This window comes from Xenopus laevis, chromosome 6L, assembly GCF_017654675.1.
Source record: "Xenopus laevis strain J_2021 chromosome 6L, Xenopus_laevis_v10.1, whole genome shotgun sequence".
NCBI lineage: Eukaryota > Metazoa > Chordata > Amphibia > Anura > Pipidae > Xenopus > Xenopus laevis.
This window is the reverse complement of record NC_054381.1, coordinates 150,899,508-150,925,827: the sequence shown is the minus strand read 5'-3', so window position 1 is coordinate 150,925,827 and position 26,320 is coordinate 150,899,508. Positions and strand designations below refer to the sequence as shown.

At 41.0% G+C, this 26,320-nt stretch overlaps 1 protein-coding gene across 1 annotated transcript; it reads left to right on the top strand.

The window, feature by feature from the left end:
- anxa13.L (annexin A13 L homeolog) lies at positions 1-24,558 on the top strand. Its single transcript, NM_001093049.1, is given in 11 exon segments — positions 1-43; positions 9,930-10,005; positions 10,244-10,338; positions 11,070-11,240; positions 11,779-11,812; positions 11,903-11,982; positions 12,446-12,514; positions 13,992-14,093; positions 16,940-17,015; positions 22,576-22,688; positions 23,935-24,558. Coding segments are annotated over 11 exon segments (951 nt in total). The 5' UTR covers positions 1-28; the 3' UTR covers positions 24,055-24,558.
- The last annotated feature ends 1,762 nt before the right edge of the window (positions 24,559-26,320 follow it).

Below are 26,320 nucleotides of genomic sequence, written 5' to 3'. Positions count from 1 at the left end.
TCCTATTGGAACACTCCCGGCAAGAATAATGGGCAATTTTCATGTAAGTACATATGATATGTATGTGTGTATCATTCACCATTAATATCTGGGAGAAAATGTAGCTATGATTTATTTTATTTATTTATTAAGGTATTTATTTTAACATGAAATATGTGAGATGTGTGTGTTAAAGAATTAACTCATCCTATAAAATATAAATGTATGTAAGAGCCACAACTGAATAGAGCTGCTGGTTACTTTTATCAGAACAATTCTTACTGAAATTTTTTTCAACATCTTATTGTTTTTTTTAACACAATTTCATTTTTTTCTTATTTTTTATTCTTATTCTTATTATTGTTATTATTAATAAAATTAGACAGAATCTGTGGACTATACAAATAGTTACAAATATCCGTAAACCCATTATCCAGAAAGCTCCGAATTACGGGAAGGCCATCTCTCATAGACTTATCCAAATATTTGCACATTTTTCAAAAACATTTCCTTTTTCTCTGTAATAATAAAACAGTAGCTTGTACTTGATCCCAACTAAGATACAATTAATCTTTATTGAAGGTAAAACAATGTTTAAATGATTTTCTAGTAGACTTAAGGTATGGAGATCCAAATTACAGAAAGATCCATATTCCAGGTCCTGGGTATTCTGGATAAAAGGTGCCAAACCTGTAGTTTATAATTTTCTGTCAAGCCAATAAAATGCTCCTTATATTTAAAATAAACTTCTCTTTTATAACATAGTAATGTCCTGCTTTATGGCTGAGAATTTGGGTATTATCCAGAATGCTCGGGACCTGGGGTTGTCTGGATAAGGGATCTTTCTGTAATTTGGATCTTCATGCCTTAAGTCTACTAGAAAATCATTTAAACATTAAATAAGCCTAATAGGAGTGGGTTGCCTCCAATTAGCATTAATTATATCTTAGTTGGGATTAAGTACAAGCTACTGTTTTATTATTACACAGAACAAGGAATACATTTTTAAAAAATTGGATTATTTGGATAAAATGGAGTCTATGGGAAACAGCTTTTCCGTAATTTGTAGCTTTTTGGATAACAGGTTTCCAGATAACTGATTCCATATCTGTATTCAGTAAAGCTGAATAGTTGAATGGGACTGTTCAAAACAGCTCCTCTCCCCAATCTTTAATTTCTAATTAAACATTTGTTGATACAGAGGAGGCTCTTATCCCCCTTGTTTCCATCACAATTACTAACAGGATATGCATCTGAAGCTTTTGCTTCCTATTTGCCCAATTGAGGCAGTTCATACCTATTTATTATCATGAAATAGCCCTCATGGTCTGATTTATCTTAGCTGAGCTTTGGGTTCGACCAGAACGATAGCTCAATATAGTTCTTTAAAGGAGAAGGAAACCTAGTCGGCGCAAAAACCCTCCCCCCCTCCCGTGTGTTGCCCACCCTCCCTCCTGGCCTACCTGTCCCGCTGGGCAAATGCGCTTAACTTGTTACTTACCCTTCTGCGCAGGTCCAGTCTACGGAGTTCACCGACGCCATCTTCTTCCAAGCGATCTTCTACCTGCTTTGACCGGTGCATGCGCAGTAGGAGCATTTCGCGGGTACGATCTACTGCGTGTGCACCAAAAGTCACGAAGTCACGAAAACGTCATGACTTTTGGCGCATACACAGTAGATCTGTACCGGCGAAATGCTCCTACTGCGCATGCTCCAAAACGCCGGTCAAAGCAGGAAGAAGATCGCGTGGAAGAAGATGTCATCTCTGAACTCCCTGGACTGGACCTGCACAGAAGGGTAAGTAACAAGTTAGGGGCATTTGCCCAGCGGGATGGGTAGGCCAGGGGGAGGAGGGAGGGTGGGCAACACACGGGAGGGGGGGAGGGTTATTGCGCCGACTAGGTTTCCTTCTCCTTTAAAGGCAGAGACACACACTGTTATTTTGGGAGATTAGTTCTTCTTTGGGCGGCTAATCTCCCTGAACTGCCTTCCCGCCTGCTAGAATCTAAATCGCTGGTGGGATGGCACTCAGAACGTTTCATTTTCTGAAGTCACCCGAAGTTACGTCACAAGGAAACTTTGGGCACCTTCAGAAAGTCGAAGTGATCCGAGTGCCATCCCGCTGGCGATTTACATTCTAGCCGGCGGGAAGGAAGTTTGGGGAGATTAGTCATCCGAAGAAGAAGAAGCGATTTGTCAATGGGCGACTAATCTCACGAAACAGCAGCTTGTGTCTCTGCCCTAACTAGTAACTGGGGTTTGTGAGCATTATATTGCACTCGGGTGTGATTACCTCCTGAAAATTAACTACTTCCATTATTGGACTATAAGCACGTCAGTGTGTAGAATAAACGTCTGGTGGATAACGTGAGGCAGTTATAGGTTTATGAATCATCAAGCTTCAAAATAACCTGTGTGCCATTGCCCTAAATGTGACACACACTATGGTAAGTTTATAGTAAGCTACGGTTTGTAGAAAGTCTTTTGCATATCAGTGTAAGATTATAAAGGGGAATGCCCTGACTCACTGTTGTTAATGACCATGTAATGGTAGGGGAGATAAACCCTCAAAAAAGTCTTTATCAACCTGTAAATATTACACTCATAAAGCACAGTCATTAATACATATAATGTAGAGTTTTAGGTAGTTTCTGCTATCATGATGACGATTCCACCCAATAAATACCATGAGTCACCCAGTACCAGGAGATGCCAGCTGAAAGGTCAAGTAACAAGCGAGAGAAAGATATGTATGTATGAACTGTTTTATATAGGGACACTCCTTACACATAATTTGCATCTGTCGGTACAGAGATTGGCCCTTGGCCATGGTAATAATTGAACCAATCTTATTCTTTGACTGGTTTCAAGTTTCCTAGTGCTGTTAACGTTGTAATGATCTGATTGGCTACAGGGTTGTAAGATGCAGTGCAGTTTTGGGCTCCAGTCCTTAGGATATGAATGAGCTGGAGAAAGTGCAGAGACATACAATTAGGCTTGCAAATGTAGTGGAACAATGAAACAACCCCAAACTTGATAGAGAAAAGACTGTCAAGGTCGGGAATGTTTTCTCTGTAGAAAAGGCATCTGCGAGGGGACATGATTACTCTTTACAAGTACATTAAAGGACATTACAGACAGATAACAGTTGATTTTTCACATAGAGAAGAACAAAGAACCCAAGGCTTCTCCTTTACACTTGAGGAACAGAACGTTCATTTGAAACAGAGTAGGAGGTTCTTCACGGAGAGGGCAGTGAGGTTGGGGACTGCACTGCCGGTTGATGTTGTGATGGCCTATCAATGCCTTCAAAGGAACAATATTTAAGTGTTTTAAAGTATTTAAAAAATAATATGCTGTTGTCCTGCACTGGTACAACTGGTGTGTTACTTTTAAACGCTTTTATTTGTAGGTGTTACTGTTCCTTTAAGAGTGGCTTGGCTGATTTCTAAGACTATTGGGATCTTACAATACTCGTCAGGAGTATACAAACAAACATACTCCTGACGAAGATCCCTGTGGGGGATCGAAACGTTGAGCCATAATAATAAATATATATACACACATATGTACAGGGGGCAATTGGAGGGGGTTGAAATTGATTGACTTTTGTCTTTTTTCAACCCACATAAGCAATCTAATAATGTAACTCATTACAAACATACAAGACTACTGACGGATTATAAAAAGTCCCCAATAATCCAAGGCAGAAGAAGCTTTATTACTAGCACAGCCTAGGGCCTTATGGCATGTCAGTTGGGGTATATGTTGCTCTGATGTAAACATTACTGTTCCTACCTACCTAAAAGAATTACTAGTTCAAGTTAGTAATATTTTGTGCCCCACATTGTTTGCCTACTATTGAAAAGAAGTCTGGTGCAGTGTTGGCTTTGCTTCTGGAGACCTATAGCAACCAATCAAATGTTTGCTTTCACACCACACGTTGTAGCAGCGCACTCCGGTCTTTGAGGAATCGCACACTAGCAGGTTATGGATAAAAGGTGTAAATCTTTATTTTAACATCTGATTCACAAAACCCAGCATCTGAGTATCTATCTTGCTTTCAAAATATACACCAGTGATGCTACCTGCTGGTGACCATGTGTTATTTGGACTAGAGCAAACATTGCTCCAATTCTTCATTGAGAAATATTATTTAGGAGCTTAGAGATGCAACTGCATTCTACAGCATCCTACCTTGAACTGGCTTCAGTTTGGTCATTCTTGTTTGACGTCCAATATCATAAATCATATCCCTTGGTCAATCTTTTTGGTTTGTAGGACTTTTTCTGAGAGACAAAAATCTCAGGAGTCCTTAAAGGAGAGGGAAAGGTTAAAACTAAGTAAACTTTATCAGTAAACTCTCAAAGTAGTGTTGCTGTGAGTCCTCTGTCAAAAGAAACACCACATTTCTTTCCTTCTATTGTGTACTCATGGGCTTCTGTATCAGATTTCCTGTTTTCATCTTAAACCTCCTTGCCCCGGGCGTGAGCATGCTCAGTTTGCTCCTCTTCCCCCCTCCCTTCTCTGCTGTAATGTGAGCCCAGAGCTATGAGTGAGGAGAGACTCAGGCAGGAAGTTATGTCACACCAAGCTTAATCCTACTAGTCCTACTACAAATCAGCAGGTCTGGACCATGTTGCCAGACAACCAGTTCCATATTTATACCTGGAGCTGCCCTAGTCATGTACCATCTCCTGCCCATTTTCCTTACTGATTGGTGTAAACATAATACATTGATGCAAATGTCTGGTTGTGGGCTGGGGGCCATATCTCTGGATTGTACCCTAAAGCTGCAACCCTAGGCAGATGTCTTTATAGAAATGACAGCCCTGCAGACAACACATGACATTGGACAGATCTTAAGGGAAATGGAAATGTAGAATCTAATGTACTGGTAGTCAGGTACTTGACAGCCAACGTCACTGATTTAACATATTGCAGATAAAAGGTTAAAACTAAATGAAATACCAACGAGATAATAAAAAAAAAATCATGGTAATTCCCTTTTAAAAATTCCTGTTGTCTGGTAGGTCCGGAAATATATAGGTCAAGGCTCAGCTGATAAACATATCAAGATAAAGCAGAACCAATTTCCTCTATTTAAGCCTTATATTGTTCTGATAAAGATAATAAAACCTATGACGCCTGCTTTTATGCAGGAAGACGTTTTTTGCCATATATCATATGGACCTGGACTTCACAGATCAATAGAGTAGCTTTTAATAAACCTTAACTCTAAGCACTGCCATTGGTCTCCTTTGTGCTATTTTTATGTACCCATAGCAATGAAACCGCGCTGTGCAGCAACTGTGATGGTGAGCAGTGTCATTGGTCTATTTTGTGCTGTTTTGATGCACCAATAGTGGTCAAAAACAGGTCAACTGAGGAACCTTACTAAACTGTCAAGCTTTGCAGTTATCACCTTAAAGGAGAACTAAACCCTAAAAATTAACATGGTTAAAAATGTCATACGTTACATACTAAACTCATTGTACCAGCCTGAAGTTTCAGCTTGTCAATAGCAGCAATGATCCAGGACTTCCAACTTGTCACAGGGGGTCACCATCTTGGAAAGTGTCTGTGAAACTCACATGCTCAGTGGGCTCTGAGCAGCTGTTGAGAAGCTAAGCTTAGGGCTCGTCACTAATTATCCAGCAGAAAATGAGCTTCCCCTGTAATATAAGCTGATGCTACAGGTTTGCTGATTATTAAATTCTGATGCTAATTGCACTGGTTTCTGTGCTGCCATGTAGTAATTATCTATATTAATTACTAATCAGCCTTATATTGTGACATTTCTATTCTATGTGTACTGTATATTATGAGTGGGTCTCTAAGCTCAGTAAGTGACAGCAGCACAGAGCATGTGCAGTGAATCAGCAGAAAAGAAGATGGGGAGCTGCTGGGGCATCTTTGGAGACTCAGATCTTTACTGCTAAAGAGCTGTGGTTGTCTTGGGCAGGTACAGAAGCACAAAACATAATGTACAGCATTTCAAGCTACTTCTTTAGTTTTCCTTGAAATGAGTTGCAGGTCTTTGTGGATAACTTGGTAACCTGGCTGGTAATTTAGTGTTTGGGTAGGTGGGTGGACATACACATGGGGATAGGAGTAGTTGGCCCTTAAAGTTGTGGCCCGGTGGGCCCTGGACTCTCGAGTCTGACCCTGGTCAATAATTTCACTGCTTTCTCAGTGAGCTGCTATAGCAAAGGTCAAAGGACAATTGTGTCCAGCACACTTTCCTGGTTATTGGCAAGGGAACTGTGGCTTTAATATCAGCAGTCCAGCCAATGATCTCCTTGTCTAGAGTGGCCATTGTAGAACTGTTGCTTGGTGAATCATGAATCCAAAATAAAGGCTAGCACTAAGTAACAAAATGTCATTAATTGGCTTGTCTAATGAATAGTTTATTTATTTATTAACTGACTCATATGTTTTATTGCCCTGCTTATCGCTTGTGAGATAATAGATCCTATTAGGCTCTCCCCATGATGGGTGTGAAACACACTCACACACTCCCTTTTATTAGTTAACAGCTGGTGTATAGAGACACCAGTTTGTATTCAAGTGCCTATAAACGCTGCAATATAAAGGAGAACTCAACCTCAACAAAAAAAATTAGTCTTGATGTTGCACCATATGTTTTAGGCTTCTGTACCAACCCAAGACCACCAAAGCTCTTCCTAGTAGGGAATGTTTGTGTCTCCAATGATGCCCTCAGTATCTCCCCATCTTCTTTTCTGCTGATTTCCAGCACATGCTCTTTGCTGCTGTCACTTACCTGAGATTAGGGACCAAAATCATTGCATTGTGCATCATTATGGCTACGGTTGGCACACATATATATGTGTTTATACTGTTTAGAGTGTGCTACTCGGCGAAGGTTATCTTTTATTTAATGAAGAGAGTCAAAGTACAGCCAGCTTGAAGGGCCTGAGATAAGTCTGTTTTGTGCTGCTGGGCAAATTCAATTATCAGATGGCAAACATGCTATAGAATGCTGCAAAGAGATCAATACTGGGAGATCCACCATTAACCCACAACTGAGATAAGAACCAGCAGTATCTGCATTCCCCCAGCTGCCAAAATAACCCTCATTATTTAGTCTTCAGCATTAAAGTACCTTTCTTTGTCTCTACCACTCTGTCATTGCCTTTTGCCTTTTGAACAAACCCTTTGTGTTCCACCTGCTCATGTTGACCTTAACCCTTAAGTTTTCCATCTTTTGATGATGAGCAAACCAAGTGTATATCGATTGCAGCACTCCAGGTTTTTCCATTAAAACCGCTTTTATTTCAATATAGCATAGTGACGTTTCGGATACAAACGATCCTTTATCAAGATGATGAGCAAACCCAGTGGGAAAAAATAATAGAGGAAGATCAGGAATTAGATAAACCCCTATCAAAAATGTACACGATGATATTAAATAGAGATAGGAATAAAACCTATACATTTTGTAAATCCTGGGAGAGAGAACTGGGCACGACTATACCAGATTGGACGTGGAAAAAGATATTTAAATATGGGGACAAGATGACTAAGAGCATGAGAACAAGAGAAGCCATATACAAAATGATAACTAGGTGGCACTTTACACCGGACAAACTTAATAAAATGAATTCGCAGACATTAAATTTATGTTGGAGATGTAATGGGGAAGTGGGCTCTCACGTTCATATATGGTTGTCATGCCCAGTCTTCAAAAACTTCTGGACTCAGGTCTTAGAAAGTATAAATAAAATAACTATTTTGAGAATTAAGGTAGAGGACCACGCGGTCATTCTGCTTAATGTTTATTTAGAATACCCGAAAATGGTAGAGGATACTCTCACTTTTCATCTGGTCCAAGCAGCTAAGTCCCTTATACCAAAGAAATGGAAGACTATAGATGCCCCCACAATTAAAGATTGGATAAGAGCGGTGGAAGATGTAAGAGAGATGGAGGAACTAACCTCTATATACCATAATGAGAGCAAGTCATTTTGGAAGACTTGGTCCCCATGGATCAAATATAAAGATGAGTTAAATAAATAACACTTTCGGTCGTTACCTAAGGGTCAGGAGGCAGACTGTATACCTAAGAGGCATCTTAATGTGTAAGCGATATCCGTGTGACTGTACCCGATTATTTTCTTTTATTTCCTTATTATTTTTTTTTACATTTCCTATTTCCCTGTTTTTTTTTCTGTATCCCTTCACTTGAAAAATGTATTAAAATAAAGAATTATAAAAAAAAAAGATGATGAGCAAACCCTCTGAGGCTTATATCTTTAATTGTTGACCATAGCCCCTAGGTTTCCCATATTTGAATGATGAACATACCCCTTGGGCCTTATATCTTTAATTGTTGACCATAGCCCCTGAGTTTCCCATCTTTTAATGATGAACATACCCCCCAAGTCTTATATCTTTAATTGTTGATCTTAGCCCCTAAGTTTTCCATCTTTTAATGATGAACATACCCCCTGAGCTTTATATCTTTAATTGTTGACCATAGCCTCTAAGTTTTTCATCTTTTAATGATGAACATACATCCTGAGCCTTGTATCTTTAATTGTTGACCATAGCCCCTGATTTCCCACCTTTTAATGATGAACATACCCCCTAAGTCTTATATATTTAAATGTTGACCATAGCCCCTGAGTTTTCCATCTTTTAATGATGAACATACCCCCTGAGCCTTATATCTTTAAATGTTGACCATAGCCCCATAGCTATTCATGCCCCCTGAGCCTTCCAACACTAAAAATAGTTTTTGTGTATTCCACTCTAAACATTCCCCATGTACTTCCATCTCCTAACGCTGAACATTGCCTCTGTCTATATTCTATCTACTAATGAAAATCAAAGCTTCTGAGCCTTCCACCTTCTAATGTTTAACATAGCTGCTGAGACTACCTTTTTTATAATGTTCAACATAGTCCCAGAGCTTTCCACATTTAACGGAAAACTAAAGCTTAACTAAAGTTTGAAGTAGGGCAGAAATGTTGTACATTATGTTTTGTGCTTCTGTACCAGCCCAAGGCAACCACAGCCCTTTAGCAGTAAAGATCTGTGTCTCCAAAATATGCCCCAGTAGCTCCCCATCTTCGTTTCTGCTGATTCACTGCACATGCTCTGGGTAGCTAAGCTTAGGGACTAATGCACAATATACTGAATATATATAATATGAAAGTCACAATATAACGCTGATTAGAGAATAATTCATTTTATTGGTACATGGCAGTTCAGAAAACAGCACAATTAGCATCAGAATGTAATAATTAGCCCTGTAGCATCAGCTTATATGACAGACAAAACTCATTTTCTGCTTGATGTTTTGTGACGACCCCTAAGCTTAACTTCTCAACAGCTGCTCAGAGCCCACTGAGCATGTGAGTGTCACTGACACTCCTAACACAATCCAAGATGGGAAACTCCTGTGACAACTTTGAAGGCCTGGATCATTAGTACTATAGAGATGCTGAAACTTTAGGCTGGTTCAATAAGTTCAGTATATAAAATATGGCATTTCTAGCCATATTAATTTTAAGCGTTTAGTTCTCCTTTAAGGGTGAACATGGGATTGGAGCCACCACCGGGCAGTCCATGCTATTCCATTGGAAGTTTGCACTCAGCCAGGCCTCTTTTGTAAGGGTTTATCCATACAGCCTCCAACACTGCCCATTGTTACACTAATGGCCTTGCGTTCCTTGAGGAACACCTCACAAACTTCTAAGCGGAGTGCAGGACTTCCCATTCTCATGGTTTAATGATACAGGTATGGGACCTGTTATCCAGAACACTCTGGACCTGGGGTTTTCTGTATAAGAGATCTCAGATTACCAGTCTCTTTATTATGGGAAAGGTAGAATTTCCCTATTTGTGAGTCATGACAATGTAGAAACGTAGCATTATTGTAAAGATACCATGTGTTATAAATGATCTTTTCATTTATTTTCTAGCCAACCATTAAACTTCATCATGGTTTTGATGCAGAACGAGATGCAAAGAAACTAAATAAGGCCTGCAAAGGGTTAGGTGAGTATCCGTAATATCCACACAGAGTTGGCCACTAGATGGCAGCAGGCTTGAACTGCAATATCAATAATGGTCAATTAAACAAACCTCTTTTATGGTCCAAAGTATACGCCATGTTTTAGCACCATTTACTGGTTATAAATAGGAAGAGCTGCTCAGAAACATTTGACTCTATCATCAGATTTCCACTACACCTAATTACTCTTATTTCTGCTTGACTCCCCCCCCCCCCCCATAGGAACTGATGAAAAATCAATTATAGAGATTCTGGCCAACAGGACATCAGACCAAAGGCAAGAAGTGAAGCTGAAATACAAGACGTTATATGGCAAGGTACCGTGTAGCACATTGATATTTATATTACACTTATCTTCCAGGACCATTTTCAGGGCCAAAACTCTTATAGTATTTATTAGCAACGAAGAAATAATCCATTACACAGAGCTGTTCAGACTCTTTATAAAGTTATAGATTTTGGTAAAGGAGCTGTAAACTCTTCAAACAAATGTAAATGTTGCTCACATTGCTCTTTGGAGCACTTTTGCAATTTAATTAATTATTTTTCTGGTTTTCAAGATATTAGCAGTTTTTACACAACAACAGCACCACCTGCTGATCATTTCAGCTACCTAGGTACAGTCAGTAGAAAATACATTTATAGGGTTATGTAATAAAAGGCACTACGTTTGCCCTGGGGCAGTAACCCATAGCAACCAATAAGCAGGTAGCAATTTACTGGTCACCTGTTTAATAGAAAACATCGTATTGGTTGCTATGGGTTACTGCTACTCTGCAAACTTAGTGCCTTTTATTACATGTGGGGGCATGTGAGAAAATTAGTTTTAGGGATGTTAGTGAGCAGAGAAGATTCATCCAACAGTTCACTGGTTAGTTCTGAGCAAAGCAGCATCACATGTCTTTCCTCTTCTCATTGATTTCATTTTCTGCTGACCAGGCGTCTGAAATGAACTGCAGGTGGCGCTGCTGTTGCAAATTCATTATATTAGCTTTATTAAATACTGCTAATAAATCTGCAAAACAATATTTAAAGAATTCTCATTTAGGATCTGGAGAGCGTTTTAAAAAGCGAGCTGAGTGGCAACTTTGAGAAGGCGGCATTAGCACTGCTGGATCGCCCGTGTGAGTTTGATGCCCGCGAGCTCAGGAGCGCCATGAAGGGAGCCGGAACCAACGAGTCATTGTTGATACAGATTTTATGTACTAGGTCCAACCAGGTAAAGTGGGGATTCACCAATAGGTCACTGGCCTATAGACTAATGAAATAGGTAAATGTATCACCCTGTTAGACATTAGACTAATTGGTAGAGAAAATGCCCTCCTTTCGGATGGAAATTCAGAATTCCCCCCTTCCTTTAAGGCAGAGACACACGTGGAGATTCTGGGAGTCAAATCGCGACAAATCGCCTCTTCTTCTAAGGACTAATCTCCCCAAACTGCCTTCCTACCAGCTAGAATCTAAATCGCAGGCGTGATGGCACTCAAAGCACTTCGTTTTCCAAAGTCGCCCAAAGTTGCCTCACGAGGAAACTTTGGGCGACTTTGGAAAACGAAGTGATCCGAGTGCCATCCCGCTGAGAATTTAGATTCTAGCTGGCGGGTAGGCAGTTTGGGGAGATTAGTCCTTAGAAGAAGCGGCGATTTGTCGCTGGGCGACCAATCTCCCTGAATCTCCACGTGTGTCTCTGCCCTTACTCATGGAGCCACATATTGAAAATCATTGGTGCTCACCTCTTTTCTCTCTCTTATCCCTAGCAAATAAAAGCCACAAAAGAAGCCTATAAAAGATGTAAGTGACACTGATTTCCTCTCAACTAAAGACACTCTATATATATATTCCATTTTATTGTTTATTTGTTTATCATTCATTTCCCCTCAGTGTTTGAAAGGGATTTGGAGTCAGACGTTAAGAGTGAGACAAGTGGATACTTCCAGAAAATACTCATCTCATTGCTCCAGGTAAGAACTTGACTAAGAAGGGTCTTAGAGGTTTTTCCCCTTTAAATTAACATCTATTATGATGCAGCGCATGTAATTCATTTGCAATTGGTTTTTGTTCACCTTTGGGTTAACACCTTTGATGTAGAGAGTAATATTCTGAGATAATGTCCAATTGGTTTTTATTATTTGTGTTTTTTGTTATTTAGCTTTTTATTCAGCAGCTCTCCAGTTTGCAATTCCAGTAATCTGGTTGCTAGGGTCCAAATTACCCTAGCAACTATTCATTGATTCAAATAAGAGGCTGGGATATAAATAGGAGAAGGCCTGACTATAAAGACGAGTAATAAAAAGTAGCAATAACTATAAAAATTTGCTTAGAATTGGCCATTCTATCTATTCTTATAACTCTGGCCTCTAACCTAGTACAGACCCTCAAGAAATGATTCTATTTCGATGGCAACTCACCATATCATTTTTGCAGGCGAATCGGGATGAAGGTTTGTCTATTGATGAAGATCTCGCTGGTCAGGATGCCAAAAGACTCTACGAGGTGAGTAAATGTCCTTCGTAAGGACAGGGCTGGAACAATTTCACCAACTGGTTCTGGAAAAAAGGCGCCTTAAAGGGCCACAATACCTATACTTTATTGTCTAATGGAGGTATTACTGAGTGTATTTTTAGTTTTCATTAATATTATTTCCAACAAACTCCAGTGGAGTTATTACTGGCTCATCTTGTAGTTTTTACCTTAGCAATCATTGTCCCACCACAGGCTGGTCACATGCTCCTTATCACCTCCCACACGGCTCATATAACAGAAAGGCAAGAGGGGTGTGGTCAACTGGACAAGGCTTTAATTGGCTGTTTGTCTTATATTGCCTATGACTGCATCTGGTGGTGGGAAAAGCTGCCCTGTCTCATCACAAGTATAAAAAGAAGCCACATATGTTTAGTTGGCCTTAAATAAGCCAAATAACCAAATAAATAACTAGATAAAGCTAAAGGGGATGTAAAGTTTAAAATAGAATAAGGCTAGAAATGCTGTATTTTGTATACTAAACATAAACATGAACTTACTGTACCACAAGCCTAATCAAACAAATGATTTCATCTTTCAAAGTTGGCCACAGGGGGTCACCATCTTGTAACTTTGTTAAACATCTTTGCAAGACCAAGACACATGCTCAGTGTGGTCTGGGCTGCTTAGGGATCATCATAAATGATCAAAACAGCACAAGTCAAATAATATCTGCCAGAAGCCGATACAACAAGACTGATTAATAATCAGAATATACAGACTGCACTGGCTCCTGTGTTGTCATGTAATCTAATGTGGATTTTATAGTTTGTGTATTGTTTAATACAAACATTCTCCAACTCTGCAGAACCAGTGGCTGCAGCAAAATAATCCTCCAAATAAAATCCCAATTTATCTGTTTAAATCTGGCTCCATGATCTTTGTCCCTGCAGCTGGAAACAGTAAAGGGGATGTAAAGGCAAAAATAAAATCCAATACAAATCTATACACAGTCGCCGACTGCTCTACAGGGAAACAAACAAAGCTGCTTGAGTTCTGCATGGCTGGGAATTAAGGCGGGAGCTCCCCCTGCTGTTCATAAGTATGATTGTTTCCCTGCAGAGCAGTTAGGGACCATCTGACAATTCCTATCCACAGTAGTAAATTAAGGGAGAATTTCACTGGATATAGTCAGGTTTCTTAAAAAAACAGTACACATTTTTTAATTAAAGTATATTGGAGATAGGTTTCTTTTTCATTAAAGAAAGTAAAAATGGGATTTTATTTTTTTTTCCTTTACATGCCCTTTAATTTAAAAAAAAGCTAAGTTGTATAATCATTTATAGAAATGTAGTATATTTTGCAATTAAGATATTTTGCAGCCTGGTTTGAGGGGAATAATTACGGTACAGACTGAATACTCTGGAGGAATTTGAGTGTAATTGTGTTTATTGCTATTGGGCGAATTGTAGTAAGCACAACTCTAACAGTAATTGTTTGTTTGTGTCAGGCTGGGGAAGCTCGATGGGGCACAGAAGAATCAGAGTTCAATATTGTCCTGGCAACACGGAACTACATGCAGCTGAGGGCCACATTTAAAGCCTATGAGATTGTAAGTAACAAACCATGAACCGGGCCTCATTCTTGTCTACATAGTCGTAACCTGTGTCATGTAGGAGTCGCTGTCCTCATATTGCCCCTTGATTAAGACTAAAGCTATGTATCTCCTCTACTACTGAGCAGGTTTGTGTCTTTCCTGGTACCTCTCCTGGGGCTGGTTTTAGGGTAGGGCAGAAAGGGCTATTGCCCTGGGTTCCCAGCATCAAATGGGCATTGTGGAAGAAAAAGGACAAAGGACAGATTATCCAGTTTAATGGCTGTTTTAATACATATAAGGATGTGCAAGTTGTTAACTGTATGGCAGTGATCCCCAACCAGTAGCTCGTGAGCAACATATTGCTCTCCAACCCCTTGGATGTTACTCCCAGTGGCATAGGCGGAGGGTGATTTTTTTGTTTGGAGAGGCTAAAGTTGACCATGCTAAATTAAAGGGAACAAGTCATCCCGAATTTCTTTTACCCCATTAATAGAGCTAATAGAGTTTGCACGCTGGTTGGGTTAAACAGTAGTTTGTTTTTTTTCAAAATATATTAAGTGTATTGAAGACAGTGGGTCCTGGCACATTATACTCAGTGGGAGACAGTGGGTCCTGGCACATTATACTCAGTGGGAGACAGTGGGTCCTGGCACATTATACAGTGGGAGACAGTGGGTCCTGGTACATTATACTCAGTGGGAGACAGTGGATCCTGGCACATTATACTCAGTAGGAGACAGTGGATCCTGGCACATTATACTCAGTGGGAGACAGTGGGTCCTGGCACATTATACAGTGGGAGACAGTGGGTCCTGGCACATTATACAGTGGGAGACAGTGGGTCCTGGCACATTATACAGTGGGAGACAGTGGGTCCTGGTACATTATACTAAGTGGGAGACAGTGGATCCTGGCACATTATACTCAGTAGGAGACAGTGGATCCTGGCACATTATACTCAGTGGGAGACAGTGGGTCCTGGCACATTATACTCAGTGGGAGACAGTGGGTCCTGACACATTATACAGTGGGAGACAGTGGGTCTTGGCACATTATACAGTGGGAGACAGTGGGTCTTGGCACATTATACAGTGGGAGACAGTGGGTCCTGGTACATTATACTCAGTGGGAGACAGTGGATCCTGGCACATTATACTCAGTGAGAGACAATGGGTCCTGGCACATTATACACAGTGGGAGACAGTGGGTCTTGGCACATTATACTCAGTGGGAGACAGTGGATCCTGGCACATTATACAGTGGGAGACAGTGGGTCTTGGCACATTATACTCAGTGGGAGACAGTGGGTCCTGGCACATTATACTCAGTAGGAGACAGTGGATCCTGGCACATTATACTCAGTGGGAGACAGTGGGTCCTGGCACATTATACTCAGTGGGAGACAGTGGGTCATGGCACATTATACTCAGTGGGAGACAGTGGGTCCTGGCACATTATACTCAGTAGGAGACAGTGGGTCCTGGCACATTATACTCGGTAGGAGACAGTGGATCCTGGCACATTATACTCAGTGGAAGACAGTGGGTCCTGGCACATTATACAGTGGGAGACAGTGGGTCCTGGCACATTATACTTAGTGGGAGACAGTGGGTCCTGGCACATTATACACAGTGGGAGACAGTGGGTCCTGGCACATTATACACAGTGGGAGACTGTGGGTCTTGGCACATTATACTCAGTGGGAGACAGTGGGTCTTGGCACATTATACTCAGTGGGAGACAGTGGGTCTTGGCACATTATACTCAGTGGGAGACAGTTGGTTTTGGCACATTATACACAGTGGGAGACAGTGGGTCCTGGCACATTTATACTCAGTGGGAAATGAAATGCTAATTTACATATAAAAGCCTCAGGAAAAATGGTAGGTATAACAGAGGACTGTTTACATGAAAACAATGAAAAAAGTCAGAAAATTAGTATAAAGCAAGAAGAAACAGAGCAAAAAAAAGAAAAAGAACTTAAAAAAACCTTTAATATTTATTCAAGCTGGTGTAGAAGCTGTTGTATATAGTACCTGTGAGTTGAATGAAAGTTGCAAACATGGCCAGCTGGATGTTCCAACTGCTTCATATCAGTCTCACTTCTGCCATGCTGCCTTCAATCGGTAAAGGTTTCCCAGCCACGCCTACTCTGAACCTGGTTGGTACATTTCACTGTCTGTAAAGTTAGCTGTGCTCTGATTGGACAAGCTACAAACCACAAATCCAATCAGAGTGCAACTGATCTCTTCAGCATCCTGGTTTGGAGGCGGACCTTAGCTACCAATCCGTGATTAAAGAAACAGTGCAATCAGAAACGGAGCAGGTTTTATTTTGTTTTATTTCTTTTTATTTTAGGGGTCAGACAGGTTTGGGGAGGCTTAGCCTCCCCTAGCCTTATTGAAAATCCGCCTATGCCCAGTGGCCTCAAAGCAAGTGCCTATTTTTGAATTAAAGTCTTGGAGGCAAGTTTTGGTTGTATAAAAACCAGGTGTATTGCCAAACAAAGCCTCAATGTAGGTTGACAATCCACATAGGGGCTACCAAATGGCCAATCACAGCACTTATTTGGCACCCCAAGAACATTTTTCATACTTGTGTTGCTCTCCAACTCCTTTTTCTTCTGAATGTTGCTTATGGATTCAAATGGTTGGGGCCTGTTACTCCTAAATCCCATTATGTTATCTCCATATCCCCTGGCCAACGGCTCCAAGCTGGACTGTGTATTACTTTGTGTTCTTCCGTGATATATACCCCAGACCAAAACGAGACATTGCTATCTGATCCCCCCCAGTGTCTACTCTTCTTCCTACAATACACATTAATTTGGTCCCTTGAATGACTTCCAACTCCTCTTTTAGCTGCATGGAAAAGACATCTTGGACGTGATTAAAAGTGAAACCTCGGGGGATCTGAAAAAAGCTTATTCCACCATAGGTAAGTGATGTCTCTCCTGTGCTCTCAGCATGAGATGTAGAACAATTAGAATTAAAACTTTCCAGTTCTCACATTATATTATTGCTCTTGGGGTGAGTTCAGTAATGTAACTAGATGTTACAGGAACCCACAACAAATTCATTTTAGGGCCCCAAAATATTGGTAAATTTCCCTATGCTACCAAGATATATTGAAACTGCTCATTAATTAGGGTCTCATTGGGCCCTCTAAACTGCTGCCACCCCCCATCCGTGCTTCTGCTGTAGTTATGCCCCTGGGTAGGCGACTTTGTTACAATAGGTATCTATATGAATTGTGTTATAGCTGTGCAGATATCAGCCCACTGGGTTATTAAAGATGTCGGTGCCATATGAACCTGTAGATGGCAGTTGCTTGCTGTTTCCTGGCAGTTCTGACATCTCTGTGTTTCTTTGGCTGTAGTTGAACTTTTTCATTTTTTATGTCTATGTCCTGTCACCTAGACATAAAAAGCTCTATAATAAAAGTCCTGCAAAGTAAACATGAAACCCAAATTCTTTTTTTTTATTAAAACATCCATACCTGTTATAAATATATTTAAAAATCTGAGCTGTCATTTATATGTTGACTGCCCTGCCTCTATGCCCGGTGCGTAGAGCTGGGGCAGGTAGTTTCTTTCACTTTCCACTCTACACTTTATAGAAGTCACTGCACTCCTCACACTCCCTCTCCGGTCTTTGATTGTATCGCCAGTGCATAGGAATGGCCATTAGGTCCCCCATTCTGGGGTCATACAAAACTTGCCATATTAACAGTGTCAACAAAATTGCCCCTGCTTGTGTGCTGTGATTGTGAATTTGAAGACTAAATGGAACAAATTGTAAATAATTTATATAGTGTAAAGTTTATTTTGTTCAACTAACATAATAGAAAAGGATTTGGAAATATTTGTTAGGGTGACAAGTCCCCTTAAAGCTCCCCTTGGAGATCAGGAACCCCCCTTATTTCATCACAAAGTTAAAGATACAGGAAAACATTGTTTTTTTTTGTCCTTCAGCCATAGTTCCAATTAGAAAATGTGTTTGCCCCAAATCTCACCTTATTTGACCTTCAAGCTGTTCTTCCAGGTGTATCTAAAACACAAAATAAGCATTCTCTCCATTTCTTACACCAACTAACCCTCAGACTGAGCCTCCTGCACCATTTCTCCAGACGCCCCCACAGTTTGTAAATCACTGTCACATGGCAACAGGGTCAGACTGGGGTGTGAGAGAGGCCCCCGCTAGTGATGTGAGGGTCGGGATATCCCCTACCTGCACCTGACCCGCCCTCCCTTAGCCCTCGCCCGCACTTCCGGGTTGCTTTTATAGACCCACGACGCCTCTTCATAAAAGGGACGGGGCAAGCTGGTGCAGCATCTATAAAAGACGAACCTGTAAGTCGCAAACAGGCATTTGACGGTGGTGGGCGGGGAGAGCAGAAGAAGAACTCAACCCACACCCGCCCGCCACCAGAGAAGAAGCGTCCAAGGTCGGCCCCAACGCGCCAGACTCATGGGTCCCGCTGGTATTGGGCCGGCCCACACATCACTAGCACCCGCAACCCACCACCGGCTCCACCTCCCCCCATGCACACCGTTATTTTCCAGCGATCTAAGCAACGGCACAGGGTAGAGCAACAGCGCAGGGCAGGCAGGGATTTTTCCCAATGTCCAGCCAGCCCAGTCTGACCCTGCATGGCAATAGATTAGTACCTACATAGGCCTAATACAGGTTGGCCTTGCAGGATTCACAAGGTAATTTCTCCTAGGAGGGGGTGGAGGGGGACAGCACACAAATGTAGTAATGCAGATGAAACATAATATATTATTTAATAAATATTTAATGCAACAGAACACTCACCAAGGAGAGTAAAAGAGCCCTAGTCACCCCTCTTAAGAATAGGGGGTCGGATTTGATGGCGGGCTGTGCCTATCAGTACATAATGCTGTTGTTTTGCTTCTTACAGCCAGCAGCCCTGTATTTTGAAGGTTATTATTTTGTAGGTTACATATAAGAGAGGTTGCCATTGGTATAGGACAGTGAGCCATGGGAAGGACACATAAGATCTGTCCCCTACACAAAGATTCACTATGGGCAGTACAAAATAAAGGAATGACTGAATCGTTCTATTTACCATATATTTTTTCATATCCAGCACACAGATCATATATATATATATAAACTGTATCTCCATAGAGTGTATCTCCTGTCTGCTTACATGACTCAGAAGAGTAAAAACCTCATGACCCCTAGCAACCAGACAGCAGTAACCCACAATTAGGGATTTCTGCTTTTGGGCCAGTAAATTCTAATGTGCTTTGAATTAAAGCAGAAGCATTAGAATTTTAAAATCCCGGTTACACATTCTGATCGGGAATATTATAGAACCTCTTATTCTTCAGGTGATTATTTCCAGGTACCTTTTTTATTATTATTACTACTATTACCATTACTAATATACTATTGCTTTTATTGTGTGATATCAAAGCAAGTTTTCAATACCAAAAATCTCACATACATACAGTTTATCACATCTGGAGGACTGCAGGTTAGATGTCTCTGATTTTCATCATATACAGTAAACCCCCACCCCAGATGGGACCAAACCTTCCTGCCTTGCTGGGGCCCCTCTTCACTAGCTCTGAGCCTGAGTACAGTTAATGTGTATGGACAACAGCAGCCCATGAGCATTGGGATTTGGCATCTGAATGTACACGCTGAAGCTATGCAGCCACAAATATGTTATATTATGAAATAATCTCTGGGTAGGACCTAGTTGGGAGGATGTGGTTACCAGGTCACATTCTTTCAGTGGCAGGGAATGGAAATTACAGGTATTGCCCCAAAAGAATCACAATAATGTATTGATGAACAGGTATTCCAGCTTTATACACACAATATATAATTCTGGCAAATATAAACATTTCCTATTATTATTCTTCTTATCTTCAGAGAAAGGGCAACTGACACCAAACACTTGAGCAGAACAATGGACTGCTTCCAGGTGCTTTGTATTGGTGTGGGTACAGTAAGTGGATGCTTGGGTCCACTCTCTGCCCAATGTTCACTTCTACTTCTCAACCTACTAACAGCTCCAAGCATTTCTAGCTCTTTAAACAGCCTTGTATCCCATTGGCCTAAGGGGGCTCTAGTATTGGAGGCCACTAAGCAGATAATTTGCTCTGTCAGAGAATTGGTCAGAGAACAGGACTTCTGGGTACATTGCCTGCTATAGTATTTACTGTATATAGGAATACTCTACTCAATACTACTCTAGTTCACCTGTACACATTTTATACAAAATGCTTATGGGGCACCAGCGCTGTGTCTATGTATGTAGTACATCTTAGAGTAGTCCTGATAGGTTTCCCTGTCTCCTGCTCTGCCTGCGCTATTCTCCTTGGGTGTGCCATACTCTGTATGTATGTGCCATACTCTGTCTGTGTGGGCCATACTCTGCCTGCCCTATGCTCCCTGTGTGTGCCATACTCTGCCTGTGTGTGTCCTGCTCTGCCTGTGAAACATAAGCCTGGTATTTGTTCTTGGGGTTTGTTAGCATTTGAAAATGTTTGTTATGGGCCCCTAAGGTGTTTAATCATGTGCTGGGGGGTGCTGTGTTATCCGCAGGGGAGGAGGAGGAGGTATATGGATTTAAGGGTATGTCTTAATATGACTTAACTTTTTTCACATGAGTGATATCCCTGCAGTGAGCACCAACCATTTGGTTTTTTGGTGTGCTATTAATGTGGACATGGTTTTGTGGTTACATGCGTGTGGTTTAAAGTGTGTGTGGTCCAAACAGGGAGTGGCTAACGCTGGCTTCCATTATCGGCCCTCCACCATGTAGACCAAAAAAATTCAGGCCCTCGGTAGCACAGAAGTTGGACAGCACTGTCTAGTTAAATGATCCCCAACCAGTAACTCATGAGCAACATGTTGCTCACCAACCCCTTGCATGTTGCTCCCAGTGGCCTTTAAATTCCAGACTTAAAGGCAAGTTTTAGTTGCATAAAAAACAGGTGTACTGCCAAACACAGTCTTCTGTAGGCTGCCAGTCCACATAGGGGCTACCAAATAGCTAATCACAGCCCTTATTTGGCACTCCCAGAAACTGTTTTCATTCTTGTGTTGCTCCCCAACTCTTTTCATATTTGAATGTGGCTCATGGGTTGGGGACGATGGCTCTAGTACACAGATCCTCAAACTCTTAGGGTGTTGGAGGCCTAGCATGAAGGCGAAATAGGGTGAGATAAGAAGTGCATTCTTATTTGCTGTCCCAGATAGTCACAAAACTAGGTTTTATTGATCCATATCTATCTTATGAGCTAATAGTGGGGGACATGGTCAAATGTTAGACCACAAAGGGATGGGAGGGGGGTGGTGGGGGTGAGTCCAGGGTGCTTAAACCTCTGCTTTAGTGGATACAAAGTATCAGGACTCAGGAACTTGTATTTGGCTTGAGGTTCTTAGTGTGTCAGTGACAAATAGCTACCATTGAGCAAGGGATGGGGAGTATAGGCTACCTTACTTTTACCAATTCCATCAGTTCCATTTCGGCAAGAGAGTTTCTAGGCAGCCCAGTAGCCTGAGTATGTTTATAACTGACAATAGGTTTATTATCCTGTAATTCCATACTCCACCAATATCCATATTTTCTCATAGCCTGTATTGAGAAATACCATGAAATTATGTTAGATTTAGAACAGCTGCTTAAGAACAGCCCCCACGTTTCTTATCGTTTTTACAGGGAGATACCATAAAACTATTGCAGCGTATGTATTCCCCTTTACTAAGCACAATTCAGCAGGAACAGCCCCTAAGTTTGCTCATAGTCTGTACAGAGAGATCCCATAAAACTATGGCAGTAAAGGTATTCCCTTGTACTAAGCACAATTCAGCAGGAACAGTCCCCTAAATGTGCTCATAGTCTGTACAGAGAGATCCCATAAAACTATGGCAGCATAGGTATTCCCCTGTACTAAGCACAATTCAGCAGGAACAGTCCCCTAAGTTTGCTCATAGTCTGTACAGAGAGATCCCATAAAACTATGGCAGCATAGGTATTCCCTGTACTAAGCACAATTCAGCAGGAACAGCCCCTAAGTTTGCTCATAGTCTGTACAGAGAGATCCCATAAAACTATGGCAGTAAAGGTATTCCCTTGTACTAAGCACAATTCAGCAGGAACAGTCCCCTAAATGTGCTCATAGTCTGTACAGAGAGATCCCATAAAACTATGGCAGCATAGGTATTCCCCTGTACTAAGCACAATTCAGTAGGAACAGTCCCCTAAGTTTGCTCATAGTCTGTACAGAGAGATCCCATAAAACTATGGCAGCATAGGTATTCCCTGTACTAAGCACAATTCAGCAGGAAAAGTCTCCTAAGTTTGCTCATAGTCTGTACAGAGAAACACAGTCACACTAGTCCAGCATCTCTTTCCCTGTACTAGGCATAATCCATCAGGAAATTGGTAGAGTAGCATTGCCTGTTATGCCCATGATCCAATTGTACAAGTGTGAATATCTCTGTCTCTGCAGTGCAAGTGACCAGGGATTGCCAAGGCTACTTTGCTAAGAAGTTGAACAAAGCAATGAAAGGAGCAGGAACAAATGAGGCAATGCTGATCCGCATCCTGGTGACCAGAGCAGAGGTGAGTATCTGTACCCAATTCTCACTCCTATTAACATAATTGGGGTGATGGTATTACATAAGGATAGACAAACCTTCTCTAGCAGGTCCCAATGGGCTCATATGCCAACCAGGGTTACTCCACTGTCTTCATAGTTTACTATGGACTCACCTGCGTGTGGCCAGTCTTACGTCTCATCCAAATTGCTTTAATAACAATAACATCTCAAAGCAAAGCCTGAAAAGGTCTATGTCAGCATAAACCCACAGCATACCAACTGCTAAATGCAACATTGAGCAACAGGTAAATCTCAGCAAGAAACAAAGCCAATAGCTGATACAAGGCAGATGTATCTGTAGCTCGTTGTGTAGCCAGAAATATGGAGGCCTTTGTATTACAAAAAAAAAAGAAAACTTATCTCCGTTATGTTAGAAAAAGCAGATGCTGGGAATGTGTCTCATAAACAAACGCTTTATCTAATAAATCCATCTGCTCTTTGTCTGTGTCGGTTCAACAAACCTGTGGATTGCACTAACAAGCTGGCCTAGGACATAGTGTTTTAGTATATTGAGTACAGGTATGGGACCTGTTATCCAGAATGCTTTGGACCTGGGGTTTTCCAGATAAAAGGTCTTTTATAATTTAGATCTTATCACATAAACAATAAATAAACCCAATAGGCTGGTTTTGCTTCCAATAATGATTAATTATATCTTAGTTGGGATCAAGTACAAGCTACTGTTTTATTATTACAGAGAAAAAGGAAATAATTTAAAAAAATTCGGATAATTTGGATAAAATGGAGTATATGGTAGATGGCCTTCCTTGTGGATAACAGGTTTCCGGATACCGGATCCCATGCCTGTATATGGACACAGGGGTTTACTATGAGTGTATCTTAGTTGGGGATGCACCGAATCCACTATTTTGGATTCAGCCAAACTCCTGAATCCTTCGCGAAAGATTTGGCTGAATACCAAACCGAAAATTAGGATTGGGAAGGGGAAAATATTTTTAACTTCCTTGTTTTATTACAAAAAGTCACGCGATTTCCCTCCCCGCCCCTAATTTACATATACAAATCAGGATTTGGATTTGGTTCGGCCGGGCAGAAGGATTCGGCCAAATCTGAATCCCGCTGAAAACTGAATCCTGAACCGTATCCCGGATTGGGTGCATCCCCTAATTTTAGTGTGTGAGTATGATGTCATCGTTGCTAAACTCCTCCTACTTTATCTGTGAATATTTATATTTGTTTTCTTCCCAGATTGATCTCCAAACGATCAAGGAGAGATACCAGCATCTTTACAAGAAGAGCTTAACCGAAGCCATTAAGTCAGATACATCTGGAGATTTCAGCAAGTTGCTTCTGGCTCTTTTACACTGAATCGGAAAAAATGCAAAAAAAACAGATATATATTCCGCGTTTATTAGCAAGATATCTCATTTTGTTAAACTTACCATTGTGTACCTGGAAAAAAAACAATGTGTCTGCATGGCGATAAGTAGGAACCAGAGCTGATTTGTCCTTTGACCTATAATAAAGAAATGGAAAATAATGCATTTATTATAATGCCTGTCTGACCAACAAGCTCTTGGGGTGAGACAATGGGTGTCTTCATTAAACTAGGGATAAAGTTGAAAGGTAAGATATGGTAACTCAAGTTCTAATATCCGTAGGAATGGACCCTATGGGTAGTAGTGTGAATTTCAATCCAGCAAGTATGGCCAGGGCAGGGATTTAGGATAATTCTTCTGCCTTAAGTTTATTGAATTTTTATTATGGTGGCCACCATGCTGACTTTGGGTATTTGTGTGTGTTGTTTGTTCATTTCACAATATGTTGTATCCATATTGATTGCAATAATAAATGCATGGAAAAGGCCAAAAACTGTCGTCATTTGTGCTGGGTAACGTGTGGCTGCAGATGATGTCCTCAGGGCTGCGTTTGGTTTGGTATCAGACACACAAATACACAAATACACACACAAACACACACAGATCCATATAGTCTAATATAGTCAAAGGCCTGCATGTTGCCTAATCAACATTGCCATAATACACACAGGGCATAGGTGTAGAGGCTAAAGGTCTCTTCCCATTGCCATCTCTTCCCTTATCTCACAGATTCAGATGAAATAGAGACACAGCAGCAATAGGCCTGTGATACTAACATTCCCTATGAATGGGTGGCACAGTATTAACAATAATAAAGCCCTTTGACTTATTATTTAGTTTACTCTATACCATTGGCTAGATGAATTCTGTTTCACACGGGACTCAGAATCAAACCACTAACTTGACAGCTTCGTCTAGAGGTGGACTGTAATACAAATCGGATTATAGGATTGCTTAATGAGAGGGAAAGCATTATGTGACTTTTTGATAGGCTTCCAAAATGGGCTGAATGCTTTTCTAGCATATATATATATATATATATATATATATATATATATATATATATATATATATATATATATATATATATATATATATATATATATATATATATATATATATATATAGAATTATGGTGTGCCTACACAGTGCTCCTGCTATATATTAATAATGTCTCAACCACATGTTGTGCAGCGCTTCATGTGTCAGTAAAACCCTTGCAGTGACTATGCAGAACATTGCCAAACCCAGTGTATCTCTCACACTATGTACATTACACTGAAACCCAGATGTCCTTGCAGCAAACTGCATGACCCACAACATTCCCCTAGTACAGTGATCCCCAACCAAGGACTCATGAGTAACATGCTGCTCACCAGCCTCAAATAGGCAATCACAGCCCTTATTTGGCACCCCTTTTCATACTTGTGTTGCTCCTCAAATCTTTTTACATTTGAAAGTGTCTCACTGGTAAAAAAAAAAAAGTTTGGGGACCCCCTCCCCAGTGCATAATCCACATAATCATTGTCCATGAAATGCCTTTTGAAATAAGTTGCATAGTCCCCAGTGAATGTGAAATATTCTGTAGCACCCATATTCTCTTACAATAAATTTACCCCAATGCCACCATACCAGTGCCTAGACAGTATACTGTCCATCTTCTATGACCCTACATCATACTGTAGAGCAGGGGCCCCTAACATACAATTGTAAAAAGAGTTGGGGCAACGCAAGCATGAAAAATGTTCCCCCGGGGTGCCAAATAAGTGCTGTGATTGGCAATTTGGTAGCCCCTATGTGGACTGGCAGCCTATAGGAGACTCTGTTTGGCAGAACACCTGGTTTTTATACAACCAAAACTTGCCTCCAACCCTGGAATTCAAAAATAAGCTCCTGCTTTGAGGCCACTGGGAGCAACATCCAAGGGGTTGGTGAGAAACATGTTGCTTGGGAGCTACTGGTTGAGGATCACTGATGTTGAGTTATCCCGTGTCTGTCTAGTGAATTGCACACTTGCACAGTGTCAAAACAATGGACTGCACAACCCACACCATGCCCCTTAAAATAGAACTAAACTCCCTTGCTTATAAAAACCCCTACTCCCGACCCTCTAGAGCCCCCCCTCCCTGCTCCCCTCCACACAGGTATTAACATCTGTAAATGCCCCTACGCCTGTAATTACCCCACATTGCAGAGTCAGCGCAGCAGAGCTCACAGGCACCATCTTCCTGCACTCCGGTAATCTTCGGGTCTTC